This window comes from Semicossyphus pulcher, unplaced genomic scaffold (assembly GCF_022749685.1).
Source record: "Semicossyphus pulcher isolate SPU_LCO1_2020_fin unplaced genomic scaffold, fSemPul1.0.p SCAF_6, whole genome shotgun sequence".
In the NCBI taxonomy this organism is placed as follows: Eukaryota; Metazoa; Chordata; class Actinopteri; order Labriformes; family Labridae; genus Semicossyphus; species Semicossyphus pulcher.
In genome coordinates, this window is record NW_027211737.1 from 27,825,702 (window position 1) to 27,843,221 (window position 17,520).

A 17,520-nucleotide genomic window follows, 5' to 3' on the forward strand; every position below is an offset into this window, starting at 1 on the left:
TGGTATGGTAATAATAACGCAATAATATAGATTATGAACATATATAGAATACTGCAATATGATATAATAGATATCTATTAGATTTCGCGTGACGCACATACTGTCTTTGAAAGTAATGCGGCACACTTGGATAGGCAGTCGCACTGAGGAGAGAGAGAGCGAGAGAGAGAGAGAGAGAGAGAGAGAGAGAGAGAGAGAGAGAGAGAGAGAGAGTGTATGTGTGTGTGGGTGTGTGCTTGTGTGTGTTTAGAGTCTTTTAAACAGGCACCTGCACGGGCAGCTAATCTCTTGTAAATAGAGGTCCTTCAACTCCGGCGCATATTTTGTATCCTGTCCCTGAAAAGCTGCCTGGTCCTCGCTCGCAACTGTTAAAATACCGGTGTCTCATTGAAATGGTATTTTGTAAAGTTTTGTTACAGCTTCTTTTACTATAGTGACCTTACTTTACCCAGCGATAAAGCCTGTCATGCCACGCCAACGAGGTACACGTGTTGTTTATAGTTGTTACAGGTAACTGCTAGCTTGCCGCTAACGTTCATGTAAACACACTAGAGGCTAACTACCTCACTTTTATGTTTTCAGAATGACATTTTAGGTAATGCCTCAATAATTACTATTAATATAACGCACAGAGCCCTGGTAACATAACGTACAGGGACATGGATAGACGAGCACACGAAACTTCATTCAAAACTTTGGCTATTTAACGTCAATCTGTCTTTCTTATCTACAAATATCAGCTATGCTCCTCTTCTTTCTTTCCATTTTTTTATTCGTTAGAAGAAACAGTACGGTATAGTATCAGCCATGTTGTTTGGGTTCTTTTGTTGACTACTGTGTTCATGATTGCTTGTTTGTTAAAGCACTTTGTAAGCTGTTCTTAAAATGGTTATAATCCTTACTTCATGACCTGAAAGATTGGTTAGTGTGCTTTTCATGCAAACTAGATAAGATAACACAACATAAGATAATACTTTGTTGATCCCCAGAGGGGAAATTCGAGTGTTGCAGCAGCGCAAAGACAAAATAGCAAGTAAGTAAATACAGTATAAAAATAAAAATAGAGTTATATAAAGCTGTTATACAATTAGAAGAAAGTGACAGTTATGAGATAAAGTGAAATGGGTAATAGCAGCAACATTTTAGCAGGATGAGATAAGACGGTATGCTATAAGGTATACGATATGGTACAATATAAGGTGCAGTATAAAAGTGGCAATATACAATATGGTACACAGTATGTATATGTATATAACATAGTATGGTTTGGAATACTAAGTGAGTACTAAAACAGTAATATAAAGATATAACTTGAAAGATAATCATTGATAAGAGATTGATAAGAGATAATTAATAATAATAATAATAGATTAAAATACTGTATAACTGACTGTCTATGGAAGAGTAAGATATAAGAAATAAGAATGCAATATTAGTTTTATATAAAATTGTAATTTGTAAACGCATGTTAAATTTCCAGTTATCTTTAAACATAATCCTTTATTGATCCCTACAAGTGAAATTTGGGAGTATACATTTGAGAGTCGCACTTAATAGTATTAAATCATGGAACATGAGCTTTACCTGAATTAACCTGCAGCTTGTGGATCAAATAGGTAAATATGATCACTTTAATCATTTCCTGATGTCAGTGAGATACAGTAAGTGTGTGCCTGAAAGAGCGACAGAAATGTCCTGAATTTTGTATAAAGTTTGGTGTGACTGCACATAAATGAGCTAATGAAATGTTGTGGAGGTATTATAACAAACTTTATTTTAGAATTGCACAAAAAAATTCCAAAGATATACAGAGATTATTTTATGGATTTTTTAAACACTAGCTAAAGCAAGACTGAGTATACTTAAACATTTACAGTATGTTTCCCCAGTTTTTACACTCACTGTTAATGAAGGTGGCTGTCACATATGTTTTATTATTGTCTGTCAAGTGTAATTTTTAGCAGATCAAAGTACAGATGCAGGATTTTTATGAAGTTAACTTATAAGAAAAGTTGACTCAAAGGATAACACATATGTATTGAATATGCGCTTTTTAGTTGTGAAATTGTGTGAGTTGATTTTGCTCAGTTTGGCCTTTTCTAGGATCTATTTAAATTCAGTCAATTCAGTTCTCGCTGCACTCTGGAAACATTGTGTACAAATAGTAAGCACTCGGTCAGACTTGTCACCATCCATTACTCAGGCTTCTTGTAGTCACTCATCACACTCTGAAGATGACTGACAGTTGTAACATGGGGGAGATGTGCTATTTGACGACAAAGTGTAACTTCCTGTAATCTGCATCTTTATCCCCTCTTGCATGATGTCTTACTGAGATTCTGGCACAATAAACATTCAGTTGTTTAAAGTCTTTTTTGTATGGATAGCAAAATCCCTACAGATCCGCAGCCTATCACACCCTTAACTTGTTGAGATGTATGATGACACTGGAGCTGTCGAACCTCTTGTGTCCCTTTATCCTCCAGTGTCCAGGTAAATGACCTGATGGAGGAAATGGGTGATAATGCAAACAGATAAGGCTCCTGGTACCTGTTGACCACAGTCAGGACCTCCTAAAACAGGACCCTCTGACACAGTGCTCCATCAGTGCCTGCCTCAATGACACCCACAAGGCATTTAGCTCTTATCTGCAATGGCCCCTGCTTAGCATTCACGCCATTCCCGCGAACAATGCCACCTCTTCCTACTCAGTGGATCTGTGACTGACAGTGGGTGTTGGTGCACTTGTGTCTGACTTCGGCCTCTGTCCGACGCTTGGCTGTTTATCCAGTCCAGATAAACCCACCAAGACACAATAAAGGGCGTGTGTCTTCCTCGCCACTTCCCATGTTGTTTGTCTTACTGGACTTTTATAATGGAGCTCGCTCTCTATTTGGCAGGTTGGTTTCCTCCTCAGAAGGATCTGTATTTGTTGGGGGAAGGGTTAGGGCAGAAAGGCTGACTAATGGTTTCATAGCCGGCTCAACACCCACTGACCAGGCAGCGAGCTGGAAGTGCCCCCATGGCGAGACGGTGAAAAGCAGGGAAACAGCAGATAAGACCATTGCCTGTTAGAAGAATGACTAATAGCTGAGGTATGATGTGGCAGCAGTGGACGGATTAGGCTTCTTTCTCCAAAACATTCAGTTTTCTCCCGCTACCAGGCTTCCAGAGAAGAACTACTATTGGTTTGAAATGCATTAAAGTTGGCTTTTCATTGGCGGGCCTATCTAGAATGCAGCTTTTGAGTTGTGTGTAATCTACTTTCAGTTTTCATCACGCAGCTCAGATCTCATATTTGATGAGGCTGATATCAGCAGAGGATCTTGGGATCCCATGCCTCCATAATGGCTCCTGTGAAGCTGGGGCATTATAAAGCTTCTATAATAAACCCCTGTGATCAGTATATCCCTCCCTCCCTGCTCTTATTTATGAATGGCAGAATTTGACAAGGGGGCAGCCCAGGTAGGTAGCTGCCGATCACATGATACCAGGACTAGCCAGGCGAGGAATGTGGACAGGACTCCCCCCTAGCCTCTGGTCAGAAAAAAACTTTGATGCCCCATATCATAACGAATACCCTCTCTGCCCCCTCCCTCCTCAAGCCCTCATATGAGCGGCGGATGCCGAGGAGGGGAACGGGTGCTGCATTCGAGGGAGTGGAGGGGGGTGGCACAGATAGTGGCTGCGTTTGATCTGAAGGTCGCCAGCCCCTTGCTGGTGTTGAGAGATCCTTGGCGGACGAGGCTGGCTCTTATTTAATAACATGAAGGGGAAGCGGACCTTTCTCTCATAATTAGGCCTAATTATCCAGTAGGTGTGGACAGACGGCCCAAGAAGAGACAAACTGCCTTTATCCACAGACTTAGAGTCAGATTACAGCAGAGCTGTCTTATCTGTTACGGGGCCAACAGGAGCCTCAATCCTCCTCTCCTGCCTCTTCCCACTGGCTCTCATATCCAGCTCAGGTTTATTAATCAGTCAGACTGATTTATCATGGCCTGTCCACCACACAAGTTTCATTAAGCCTGGCTTGTTACCCTCTTCCGAAACTTTTGAGGTTGTTCCTGTGCACATGTTTAATAAGTAAGTCCTCTGACCTATTGGGTATTTGATATCTATCCCTCAATCAATTCATGAAGGCTTCTTACGCACATTAAAGCCGACAGGCACAGAGAGCTCTCTAAGAAGAACAACTTACTTGTCCTCTTGGATCTTTGACCAATAGGATTACATTACCCAAGCTTCATACCGCTGCTACTCCAGAGAGGTATCTTTGCTTTAACTGGAGATGTTTTTAACATGAGAAGTGACCAGTTTGATTGTTTGCTCGGCCGCCTCTCTCTGTTAGCCAGGAACAATTTAAAGGTACTTGCAAATAGATTTGAGTGACATCCTGCCACTGTCTTGTTTGTTTACAGTGTCCGTCTCTACCTTCCTGAGCCGCCTGCATGTTTGTATTTGGGTTTGTGGTTGACTCAGTTGCAGCCACCTCAACAGACCTATTGTTGGGGTCAAATCAGACGCTGGAAATGCTGACGCCTGGAAAACAGAAGGAATAGTCCACTGAGGAAGTAGAGGCAAGGGAAAGCACCCATTATACCCATCTTTAGGAAAGTTGGGTCGAGTTTTGTAAGCCTCAAGTGACATCTCCATTACTGTCCCCAGATGTTGTCACTTTTGATTGACAGTGTGCTTTGCTGCCAGTGGAAACTCTTACAGCCCCTGGCCTTGAGACAATGAAAACAGCCAACTTCAGGCCAATGTGACCGTGACACACAGCTCCATGCAAGTCTGCTACAAGAAGACAATAAGGGACTCCTAATCCACCTGTTATCAGGGTTAGCCTCACCCTGTCACATACTCACAGAGGCACAGGGCTCTGGCTCAGGAATGCAGCCTTACCCACCCAGTCACAGCTTAACTGATAGACCCTCACAAAAACCCTGTTGACGGTTTTTGCCATTTTTTTCATAGCACACAAAAACAAGTTTGTACAGTTGTTGTCCGAAGGGTTTCCTGTAGGGTTAGTTCTGAGATATGTGTGATACCTTATGGTCAGTGTCTTATGCAAACAGCCAAACACTTTAAACCATTTCATATAAATTACTTTTTCATTGTACATATTTGGAGGTCTTTTCTATAGTAGTTTCTTTAGTGTTGTAGAAATTGATGGTAAAGCTGATGGGGGTTCTCTGTCCTTGTGAGACTGCAGTGTTGTGTCCTTAATTAGGCAGGCTGGTCAGGAGTCTCTGTCTCTCCGCTTCACAGATTAACATGGACAATTTAACCACTAACCTCCCGAAATGAGTTGCTCCTGAATGCCTCAGGCTCCGGTTTCAGCTTCTACTGATTGCAGGGAGCAGGGGTTATGATAAGTAAAAGTGGAGGAGGGGTTGAAGGTGGCGAGGTTGTGCTCATTAACTGTGATGACCTAGAGTATATTGTTACACATATTGTGCTTAAATACTAAACATTTTGAGAAACACACTTGCTAGATGAGAAGATACCACTCTTGTGTCTGAGAGCTTGATACAGGAGACAATTGGCATAGCTTAGCATAAGAGCTGAAAACAGAGGGGAAAGCTAAGGCCGAACTGAAATAAGATGGTCTGGTCTACGGAGGATTTCCTGTTTGCATCACCAGCTGTTCTCGCCCTTACCCTAGCATCACAAAGCGCCGCTTCTGTCGCCTAGCAACAGGTAGCTAGCTGTCTAACTAGCTAACATAACTTGCGTCACGTAACTTAACCTATTGCTTTAAAGTTAATTTAAAGTTTCAAGGCCCCTTTTCATTCTTTTAACAGTTGTATTGCTAGCTATGAGTTCAAACCAGAGTTGTTGTTTTTTTAGAAATTACAACAGAAAACGACAAACAACGAAAACCACATTATAAAAAAATACAAAATTATTTAATTTATGTATTTAATATATATAAAATAAATAAATTACATTACATTGAATATAAAAATAATTAAAAAAAACAACTGAAACAAAACAGAATCAGTACAGTATAAAACAAACAAAATGTCCTTTTTAAAGTGGTCTGATCCAATAGAATAAAACTGGGGACATAATTTGTATGAAACAGTGCCACACCCCAATTAGTAATCTAGTGCCACCACCCCACATGTACACAAATCATAGTAGATTACCCAGAGTTCCCCTTGTTAGCCAGTATTTCACCTACATTACTCCGCTCAGTAGTGTCCAATAATGGTCCCCAAACCTCTTTGTAAGTGTCTTGTTTACACTTAACCATATATGTTATCTTTTCCATTGTAAGGCAAGGTGACATTTCCTTAAGCCATTGACCAATACTACGCCTGTTCACGCTTTTCCAGGCAAGAGCTATCAAGCGTTTTTCTTGCAATAAGCACATATCTAAGAGAGCTTTTACATTGTCTTCTATATGAGAAGTGGTTGGGTACAACCCCAGAATAAAAAAACAAAAACTTTAACATTTCTAAGTATATTCCTCAGCTGTCTGAGAATCTGCCATCTTGTTTGGCGAGCAGTGACTTCATGTAGTCTCTGCTAGTTGCCTGACAACTGGCAACACTTTGTGTTTTGTACAGATTAAACAAACACTATAAAGCTGTCACATACATTTCTAAGATTTAGAGGTACTGGTCGTATTTTTAGACTGGGCCGTGCTAGCTGTTTTCCCCTGTGTCCAGTCATTATGCTAAGCTAGGATAATCACCTCCTGGCTCAGGCTTCAATATTACAAAATGATAGGAGGGTGGTATCAATTTCCATATCTAACTCATGTCAAGAAGACGGTGTATTTTTAAGTATCGAAGTATCCCTCTATGGTTAAGTTTAGGTGTAGGCCTATTTATCTTCACTTGGCTTCGTCGTTTTCAGGGTTTGCTCTCGTGTTGTTGATGTTGGGGAACATGTTATTGCAGATAACCAGTTGAAACCAGCCTCAGGGGTGGCATCCAGTTAAACCTGCAAGCTTTTTTATTTTGATAAGTGAGTTAAGTGGGTTGTTTTTTGGGGGGGGAAATCGGCTAATTGCAATATACTGAATATTGACAAAAACAGCTTTCAGCCACCTGTCCAGTCAAACATGATGAGTAGCTCAGAACATGTATGGATAGATGGATATAAGCGATCTAGGGCAAGTCACTTACCTGTGATTGTGCTGCAGGTTAATGTTGATGCATCATTTCCTAGCAGCATACCTGTGGTCGGATGGTTTCCTCAGTTGCCCGGCCTACAAACGACATGAAAGCCGGAGCTGTTACCTCTGCCTCTGGGACAACGGCTGTTGATCACAAGAGGAGTGATAGCCTGAATCTCAGTGTGTTTACTGTAATTAAGCTGTCAGGGGCTGTGATTTATGACGTATTGAGTAAGAGAGGTGTTATCATGTTGACTAGAAGCAGGATGACAGAGAGGGAGAGAGAGAGAGAGGGAGAGAGAGCCACAGGGTTTGTAGCTACTAACAATAGAGAAAGTACAGACGGTGCATTAAACACAACTGTCTGCTGCTTGGAAGAGAAAAGCTTCGAGGCAAACTGGAGCTATTTTCTGACAGCCTGTGCCTCCTGTTTGTGCAAAAACATTTCTGCTATTTGTATTTAAGGCCTACTATTAACTTTTGTCTTATTGTAATCCTCTGAAAGAGTCAAATTAACCTGATTTTAATGATACGTTAATCGTTTCTGTTGGAAAAAGCACAATATCCTTTAAATCATTGGTTGGAGAATACTGACATGAGCCTAAACTGCCTCTGCTACTTTCTCCAGTACTTTCAATCAAAGAAGTTATTCCTGTCTTAGCTGACTTTTCTTGTTGTCTGTTTCAGGTGGTGCTATGACATGGGTTTGCAGCCTCCCTGCATCCATACATTGATTGCATGACCTAAGGATGTCTCGTCCTGCTCCGACCCCAATCTACACCCTGAGGGGGGCTGGTGGGCCCCTCAACGCCCTCCACTTTAGCTGCCATGGAGGGGACACTCCTCTGCTTTATTCTGGGTGAGTGATTAATCTCAACATTAATATTTTGGCTCTTTATCCTTGTCAAACAGAGAGGATTTCTTGTCCTTGAGTCCTCCTACTTTCTATTTGGAATATATCGTGATAGATAGACCTTTATTGTCATTGTAGTGCACAAGTACAGTACAACGAAATTGGATGGCTGTCCTTACCGATGCAGAGATAAACAAGACTAGGTCAAACCTAGTTGTGGCTGACCGCATCAGGTCAGTGTGCGCTTTTGTGGGCAATGTGTAACAAGGACTGTCCTTATGAGGCCGATGACAACGTGTTTGAAAGCAGGTGCGTGCTGCGGACGTAGGTGAGGATAGCGGACGAGCAGCGGAGGAGCAGCCCAGCCTCCCCGAACAAAGTATCCAGAGCCATATAGACAGAGAGTCGTGTCAGTGGAGGTGCAAAAAATTCCTTATAAGACACACACACAGACAAGCATGTGATAAGTATTTAAAAAGCCAGCCAATCAGGACTCACTTCAGTTTTTAAAGACTTTAGATGTGTAATAACAGCTACAGATGTACAACACATCAAAAGCTTTGATGTTACTTTTGTCTTTCAGGTTGGACGAGAGGAAATTTGTAGGTGAAATCAGAGAACTGTTAAATGTTGTGTTGTATAAACTAATATTCATGAAGCATCCTGTTGGGTCCTGCAGCTCAGGGAAAGGTGCCATCCATATCTGGAACCTGCAGACGAGGAGGGCCGAGAGGATTGTAGAAGGTCATTCTGGTAACTCGATCATCTGGGTCAGCACACTGCAGGCGACAGATAACCTCATCAGGTGAAGATGACTATTACCTTTATGATTACTTTATCATGAAGCACTCGCAACCATGTTTGGAGCTATTTCATTTGAAATATGCAAAGTTCTTCAGCTCTTGTCTTGTTTATGTTCTTTGTGTTCCTGGAGCAGTCAGGGACGCGACATGCAGGTGTGTCTGTGGGACCTGAGTGAAGGTCGCAGTGAGGTGGTGGAGTCTGTGTGGACCGGCAGTGTTGGATTCTGTCAGTGCTCCATGCTGGAGACGAGCCCGGGAAACCACCTGCTCGCCTTCGCAGGACGACAGACAGAAGAGGTTAGACATCACACATGGAAACTCTTAATTGCCTGTGCGTGTGAATGTGTCGAGGTGAATGACCAGACCATTTTGTACCCTGCCTCTCACCCAGTGCATGCTGGGATGTACTCATGCCGCCTCAACCTTGTAGTTTATATCAGACAAAGATTGAAGCTTTTTCTCGGTGCAGATTAATAGCTTATAATTCTTTTTAAAGTAATAACAATCAAACAAACTTTATGATTAAAACAAAAGTTGTTCTACGATAATATTTTTTGATGGTTAAATATTCATGTTTGTTTTTTAAAATCATTCTAATTGTCAAAAATTCAACGACCCCCCCAGATAAAAGTTTCCACTGGCACATGTTGTTCTCTGTTCGGCAGCAGGAGTGATCGTTGAATTTATCGCCAGGTGGGAGGTGGGATGGTTAATTGGTTAAACTGTCGACATGAGTCTAAAAATGCCAACCTGCACGAACCTGACCAGACTTGCTGTTGACGTTTTGCATTTTGCATATTAGACTTTCAGCACTCGCACATATTTGTGGCTTTTACTTCTGTTTAGCAGGTTAATGGAAAACTGGAGGTCCCACAGCAGCCGTTATTCTCTCACATGAAAGTCCTGTCGTCTTTTCACGTTCTGAGATTGCACTGTGCTCTGAGCCATGAATATGAAATGAATTTAAACAGGTGGCTAACGTGTTATTCTGAGCTGAACACGAATGTGTCGGGAGTCATTGTGACATGTGAGCATGCAGTTTGCAGCCAAGATTGTCACAGAGCCCTCTAAACAGCATCATTAACAAACCCCTCTTCATGTCATGAGTCAGCATGCTCATTGCAAGAATAAGAACTTGTTAACAGTCACCAGCTGAATGTAGGTTAATTTAGCTGTTGGCTAGAATTAGAATTGACTGATGAGAGATTTATGAGACTGATACGTTACCGACTACTATATTTTTACATGGAATTTGCACTGATATGAATGTGAGAGGTACTCAGAAGGCTGCTTTCATACATAATGACATCATTTCTAAATCACCTCAAGCATTGTTTACATTACATGTTGGATAAAAGATGTTTATAAATAGGCGCAATTTTGGAAAAATGTACCGAAACAGATATAGCTCTAATAGCGGTGAATGTGTTGTGCTCAATCTAATATCATTCCATTCAGTGAATCTGTTTGCTTAAAACACCTATTAGCTCCATGGGGGCTTAAATAACTTAATTATGCTTTTTAGAGTGAAACTAATGCATTGTGTGAAGAAATCATCAAAAAGACTGTTTACATTTTTAATCTCTTACTTGTGAGTTAGAAAGATTTCCCAGGCCTGAGGAGATAACTGTAATGAGATCACAGTTGTGTCTGCATAGTGTGTCTCGTAGTTAATGCTCAACACCCACAAGCCTGTAGGGTTTTGTGAGGAGTGAGGCAGGATGGGGAGAGGGCAGCCAGAGATTCAGCCACCTTTTATTGCCTCCAGATTCATGTTACTTGCTCCGCTGCGGAGGAGCCGCACTTGAAAGGGACGGAGCGGTCACCTGATCCAGCTAAACGTGCCTCTGCTAACCCCGGTCCAGCAGGCCAGGCAGCAGGGCGCCTGTGACTCCCAGCACCTCAATAATGCCATTGTCCCAACAGACACAGACAGACAGAAACACACACACCCGTACAAGTCAGACCAAAACAGGCCACAGCCGATTCTGTCATTCAGCCTCCCCGCCTCATTCCACAGGCATAACTGGCCGAGACAGATGCTTATCAAGTATCTGCAAATAAAACACCCACGCTAATGAATTCCCTCAACAAACAATAGAAATGCAGTTGCCACAAGGAAACACTGTAACACTTTCCTTCATAGCTATTTCAGGTGGTTTTACTGTTTACCGCTCGCAGTGAGATCCCTGCCAGCAGACGGCTGCCATGGCAGAAACATTAATTAATAGTGTGGGTGTTTTATTTATGGGCAGTGTGATACCACACAAGAACAGCAATCACCTGAGGCACGGGGAAGTCCTTAAAGGCCCTCTTTGTCAGGCACGCAGAAGTAAACATGCAGGACAGATGTGGCCTAGCGCTAAAATACAGATCGCTCCCTTAAAGCGCTGTTTAATCGGAGGCCTAATGACGATGAATATGCGGATCATCAGCACGGAGGAAGTGGAAGGAATGAGTTTTGGTAGTGATGTGGGTACACACATGCAAAGGCACACACTTTATCACTGGCTCCATTAGGCTGTGTATTTTATCAGAATCAGTGCCAATGTGTGCAGGAAAACACCATTCATGTCGCGGGGTCGGGCTTTAGCAGGATTTATTATAGACAGTGGGGCGGCTGCTCCGCACTGATGGATGGTACTGTACTGCTGGTCGGAGGCGCTCTGATCCGCGGAGGTCCTGAACCACAATGACAGATTCAGGTTGCTGCTTTGTTATTTGAATTCAGAAGACAAACATATCGTGACCTGGCAGACAGCTTTCACATAAATAAACGTACAACTGCAGTTTGTGTATGCAACTGAATACGGGTCTCAATAACAAAAACAACATTAGAAAAATAATGCAAACAGATAAATAGAATTAAAAATACATCAGGATATGTTGGATACATTCCTGAAACAATGTAAGGTTTTTATATGGAGGTCTTCTTCCAGCTCGGGTCTTTGTAGCCCCCTCAAAGCCTGGGTGGGCAAAGGACTGACCACAGAAGAGTCCAGCCTAAAACAAGAGTGTATGAACATGGCACAAGTTATCCGAAGTGAAGCTGTTTAAAGCAATTAAGCAAGTTAACTATCAAAAATGTGAAGTGGGATGACAGGGACTGAAAACCCTCTATTTAGCGCTATAGGGATGGCAGTGCCTGTTAGTCTGACCGCTACGTTTTATACCATCTATTGGATGGATTGCCATGAAATGTGGGCCAGATGTAATGGTTCCCTGAAGATGAAGCACACTTAGTTCTTCGGTGAGCGCCTGACTTTTCCGCTAGCTGAAACATTTGTTTCACATTTGTGGTTTGCGTTAAAAAGTATTTACAGCTAGCGGATTGATCACCAATAAATTTGGAAGAGACATTCATGTTCCCCTCAGGATGAATTGTAATAACTTGGTGATCCCTTAACTTTTCATCTGGTGCCATCATCAGGTCCAAATGATAATTTGGTTGTGACTAAATGCATTTAAAACTAATGACATTTCCATCAGTACCCGCAGCATTTTGTGTGAATTGCTATGAAGTGTAACTATGTAACAATGTCCAGTGTAAATCAAGTTTTTTAACTTGTAAACATCTCCATGTGGTGTTCTTCATGTGCTACAAGACATATCAGGGACAACATGAGCAGTCATCTCCATGGCTGGGCCTGTCTGCTTTTAACCTGCAGTGTACCAAGGACAGGCTGAACAACACGTTTTCAGATTGGCAGGTTTGTGACGTCACAAACCTAAGGAGCCAATCCCGTTAATGGACGGGGTGATGCTATGCATTTCATTATGTGCAACCCATGGCAACCACTTCAGCGTTGTGCTAGCCAGCTGTAACCGTCATCGTCACGTTAACGTTACTACTACTAATTACTACATTTCAAGCGAGCTGAGTTTTAACAAGTTGCCGCTAAACGACGGCAGAGACGTGTTTTGTTTTTCGGTTGTAATTTCACTAAAGGAGAAATGTAGCACATAGTGGGCGGGGCCTATGCAGATTCTGGGATTTTTAATGAGGGAGAAGGAGGAGATGCCTTGGGAGGATTTTTACAAGATAATTAAACGTATTTTGCAGAAAAAACATCAAATACAATTTATTATTTCAAGCAGAGCATTTTATACGTCTTAAAACATGAGTGGAGCTGCTCTTTAAAAGAGAACGCGCTCATTCTAGCCCCACACTCTTTTAACTTACCTGACTTATGATGTACACTTTAAAAAGCATCAAGTTATTGCAGCAGAACCAGATAGTAATAGTAATTTTAAATTTATTCCATGCATCCATCTTCCTTGGCAAACTTGGCACCTACATACTCAGCATGCAAGACAGCCAACAACAGCTTAGTAGATTCAGGTGTGTTTTGCTAGTAGCAGCATGTACTTCCTAACTGTTAACACGCCATCAAAGTGGAAGTGAATTTCCCCTTTAAGGGTTACATGCAAACACGAGTATACCTGTTTATCACCAGGATTTTAACATTGTTGTTGTGTCTAAGTGTTGCCTCTCAAAGCTGCAAGCATGTCTGTAATAATGTGAATGTGCAAAGGTAAGATGTCTTGAGTTTTAAGATCTTCTTTTCATGTGTTCTCTGCAGATCAACATCATTGAGCTGCCCAGTAAGACCCCAGTCTGCACCCTGGTACCCGACGCTAAGCTGGGGATGGTCATGTGCATCAAGCTGTGGCAGGTAAGCACCAGACAGTCCTCTCTGGGGTCATTTTAACAGAAACTGTTGCAATGCTTTAAAAAGCTAATCTCGAAGATTTCAGTTTTGTTCTCTTTGGCGGCACCTATGGCGATAAACGGTATTTGCGGGAGCACACTTCCCAGATATCTAGACAGTGGAAGTGCATGTGTGACGTCGACGGTTAACTCTTGATTTTCCTCGCTGACGGTCGCTTTCCTTTTTAGACTGTCTGCCTTCATCTGAGCGTCACATTTGTTTCTTTTTCTTTGGATTTTCACTTATTTTTGAAGTTGTATCTGTAGTCATTGATCTTTTCTTTGTTTGTTCAGCCATAGTAAATTACTGTTTACTCGCAACACTTGCAGAGACCGGAAAAGCAGCCACTTAGCTCCGCCTACCCTCTCTGGCAGACCAACCACTGCTGGGTGATGGAAAACGCGTCACTAACTGGCCGCCGATTGTGAAGTCGCCAGAGACACCCAGTCCATAATAATACTATGTACAGACATTGATTTAAATGAAAATCTTCGAGATTATTAATTAACCCTCAAAAGTATCAGCGTTCCCCTTTACAACTTGAAGTTCACCCGGTTCACCTTGGCAGCCATCAAAAGGAGGAGCTTCCCCACCTTCTTGTCTTTCCTTTTAAGTGATGCCTCCTCAATTCTTACCTGCTTTACTCTGATTGGCCTGCAGCCCATTACACTGTGCAATAATAGAAAAGTCAACAAAAATGCACACGAGAGACGTGGCACATGATTTACAGCCCAACAACTCTTCCTGGGCCATTTTTCCGAGCTTTTCTTCTCAGCTGGCAGCGACTTCCAACACTGTAATTAGAGCGTTTGGAAGGGCCGGGGGTTCACAGCCATATATCAGCCTGCAGCTGTACATCCAATCTGAAGTTTGCTCTCTGTTTTGTAAATGCTGTCGAAAGTTGTATTTTTTCCCCCCAGCCATTAACGAGACCCTGTAATTATTTAAATGGCTAATTATTAACTTTTTTCGGTTTGGCGCTCTTGGGGACGGAGTGGGGTTTCAGACGAATGCAACACTGAGGATGGTTTGAATAAATGTTAAGTAGCGTAAAGTTTACAGGCAACAGAAAGCAAAACAAAGCATCTAATTTAAAAGCCAGAGTGAGGCAGGGTTCCTGCTTGTAAGCGTTCAGTCCTGTATTCCTGCAACACTTATTAGAGATGCTTTAATAAGGTAACAACAAAGGTCATAAAGGTGTTTGTGTCATTATTATAGAGACGTGTAAAGAGGCTGTAAGCGCACGCTGACGTTGTGTTTGTGTTTTTCCTGCTCTCTCTTTGATTTCACTGTTACACCCACCTTTCATCATCTGATTTATGAAGCAATGCTGCTTCAGCGTTGAGTGCCAGGAAACATAATGATCAATTATATCATTATAAATTATATCATATCATTGTAATACAGCACACGCAGCTGTCTGACTTCAAAGCCGAAGGTGAATCTAAATCATTTCAGGCCGGTTTCTTTCAAGGCCGAGGCGTGTTCATCTGTTATCATCCGACGGAGCGACTCGAGAGGATCGAGAAGCGGAGAATGACTGAAAACCAAGTCTGCGTGTGCCTTTCTGAGTGTGTGTAAACCCTCATGCACACACACGCACACACACATGCACTGGCAGGAAGGTTGAAAACTCTCCCCACACTTTCTGTCAGTCAGTCACAAGAAGAAATGCTCATGCTGTCTTCCAAATCAAATGCTCATATGGCACCCACTGTTTCCTTAACCCCACACAGCAGGAGGCACCAGCTGACACGTCCTCCCCTTTCTCCACCCTGTCTCTCTTCATCACACACACCATGCAGAAGAAGAAGACACTGACGATCTCTCCTCTGTCTTTCCTTCCCACTATGTGAGACAGAAGTGATTATCCTCCGTTATTTCCACGACAGACTCACCAACAGATATATTGTCGGCCTTTAATCCCTCTCTGCTGGAGTTTGTGGAAACGATTAAACACAGCGTTAAACTGCACTTTCCTCTCAATTCATGCTTCCCTCCCAGTCCCACCCAGCCCTTAGATCATGTGCTGGACTTGTGTCTGAACGGTGACACAACTTACTGTCTGATTTCTCTGGATCGTATTGGCTGTGAGCAGCGAACAATACGGCGTACAGTTGAGGAAGAGAGTCCCTCCACATGTGGGTTTTACGTGTGTGAGGATGCAGAGCTTGGCCAGGGGGGCAGTCGTGATGTATGATGTGCAAGGCTTTTAATGTGAACAGAGGCTGGTGGGGAAGAGGAAATGTTCCTATACAGATATCCATCACTCTCAGCTCATCACCTTGCTGCCTCGTGGCCATGACATCATTGCGGAGTGGGACAGGAACCGGAGGACGCGATTGGTTCCTGATGTTGAAGCGGTGCCTGCCTGAGGCCTGCGGCGGCCACATCAGCAAACAAGCTGCTGGTCTCTGGGTTTGGAACGACTCACCACAATAAGGAAATGACATAGAGAGGTTAGCAGGGAATACAATACATTCAGGATGTCACCCACATATTTCTCTCTAATTACATTTAGATTTTATTTATTTATGTTTTTTATTGTGTTAGTTTGTGTTACTGGAAGAATGCTTGTTGATAAACAGAGAAAAACTGTAAATCAGAAAAATAAAAAAGCTGCAATTCCAATATAAAATACTCACAGCGCAAAATATGTATAACACTAGGAGAGTAGGATTTGACCAGCATGTATTTGTGGATGCTTTTACTAACATGTTTTGTCTATTTTGTAGATAATCTGTCCCAGTACATAAAAAAGGCTGAACAGTGTTCTTTAAGAATCAAAGTCTGTAACAGCTTCAGAGTAGATTTATTAACTTTCCCCTTTCTTGAGTCACTCAAAATAGGTTTTGCATGTACAGCAGACAGTTTTCATGACACCAGAAAACATGTAACAGCTTCATACTGTCACTGTGTCTGGACTCTTTTGATTAGCTGCAGCTGCACTTTCTTTGTCCTCCTTACTTCTGCAGCCAATAGAAAACCTTTCAAAACAATGAGCTGATATGCCCATTGGCCCGATATACTGTATACCAGTGGTTCTCAACTGACCAGCAGGCAGCAGTGCAAGGGAAATATTCCCTCTACAACTCACTCAATGGACAGCATTTTTCCAATAGACAAAAACAAAAACAAGTGCAACATAAATGCAACTACTGTCGTGCTGATCAAGTTTCTAGAATGTAAATGTAACTGTGGCTGGGATTATCCAGTTAGTGGAAACATGGAGTGTGAATAAACAACACTTCTACTGAACACACGTATTATGAGACCCATGTCCTTCAAAATAAAAGCGCAGCATCGACTTTTTGCCACAACTTTTTTTTTTCAAGCACACATCCCTGACCCACCTCTTGACAGCCATGGCTGTATACTATCAAGCCCTTTTGCCAAATTTCAAATTGATACTTTCTTAATTTTTTTTTAAGTAGACAACAAGCATTTAGCAAAGTGAGATGATTGAGGCTGTCTTGATTTAAGAAGAGGTTAAAAATGGAACCAAAACTTTAATTAACCAGTTGCTAGACGGAGCAGCCACACATCACTTTGATCCTTTTTTTTTATTATGAAGACCTGCTTCTTAAAGCTCCTGTGAGGAGTTTTTAGCTGGTTATGAAACTGACTGAAATTAATACAAATGCCTCCATAAGAGCGACTGAAGCAAACGAGACCGTCGCTGACAAGATTGATTAAATCTTTAAAGTTATTTTTAATGTCTGTAACCACTGCTGGGGGATAGGTGTCAGACAAGGCGATTACCTTCACGCTCCCAAATCAGCCTTTTTTCTATATTTTCCACAGCAAAGATTCACAGTGAGTTATACGTTTGAATGTTAAAAGGATGAGATGGTTAAAAAACACTCCTTACACATGTACAGGATAAGATCAGCGAAGAGATAAGAGAGATGACTTTGTCCACGGGGGTCGCCTAAATCAACACAGACCGTAAAAATGTTGAGTTTTATTGATATTTAGATTTTTGGACTGTTGGGCAAACAAAACAAGCTGTTTGAACAT

General features: G+C 42.1%; 1 protein-coding gene across 2 annotated transcripts in view; it reads left to right on the forward strand.

Moving 5' to 3' along the window:
* The first annotated feature begins 341 nt into the window (after nt 1-341).
* Nucleotides 342-17,520, forward strand: part of gnb1l (guanine nucleotide binding protein (G protein), beta polypeptide 1-like) — a 29,176-nt gene continuing 11,997 nt past the window's right edge. Inside the window, exons 1-5 of one of the 2 annotated variants that reach the window (XM_069683588.1) lie at nt 342-395; nt 7,820-7,991; nt 8,665-8,790; nt 8,923-9,085; nt 13,372-13,464. In XM_069683588.1, the coding sequence (XP_069539689.1) occupies nt 7,882-7,991; nt 8,665-8,790; nt 8,923-9,085; nt 13,372-13,464 (492 nt within the window). In that variant the 5' untranslated portion in view covers nt 342-395; nt 7,820-7,881. Of the gene's footprint in view, nt 396-453; nt 511-7,819; nt 7,992-8,664; nt 8,791-8,922; nt 9,086-13,371; nt 13,465-17,520 lie in introns of those variants that run through there. The other variant, XM_069683589.1, reaches the window with a different exon arrangement.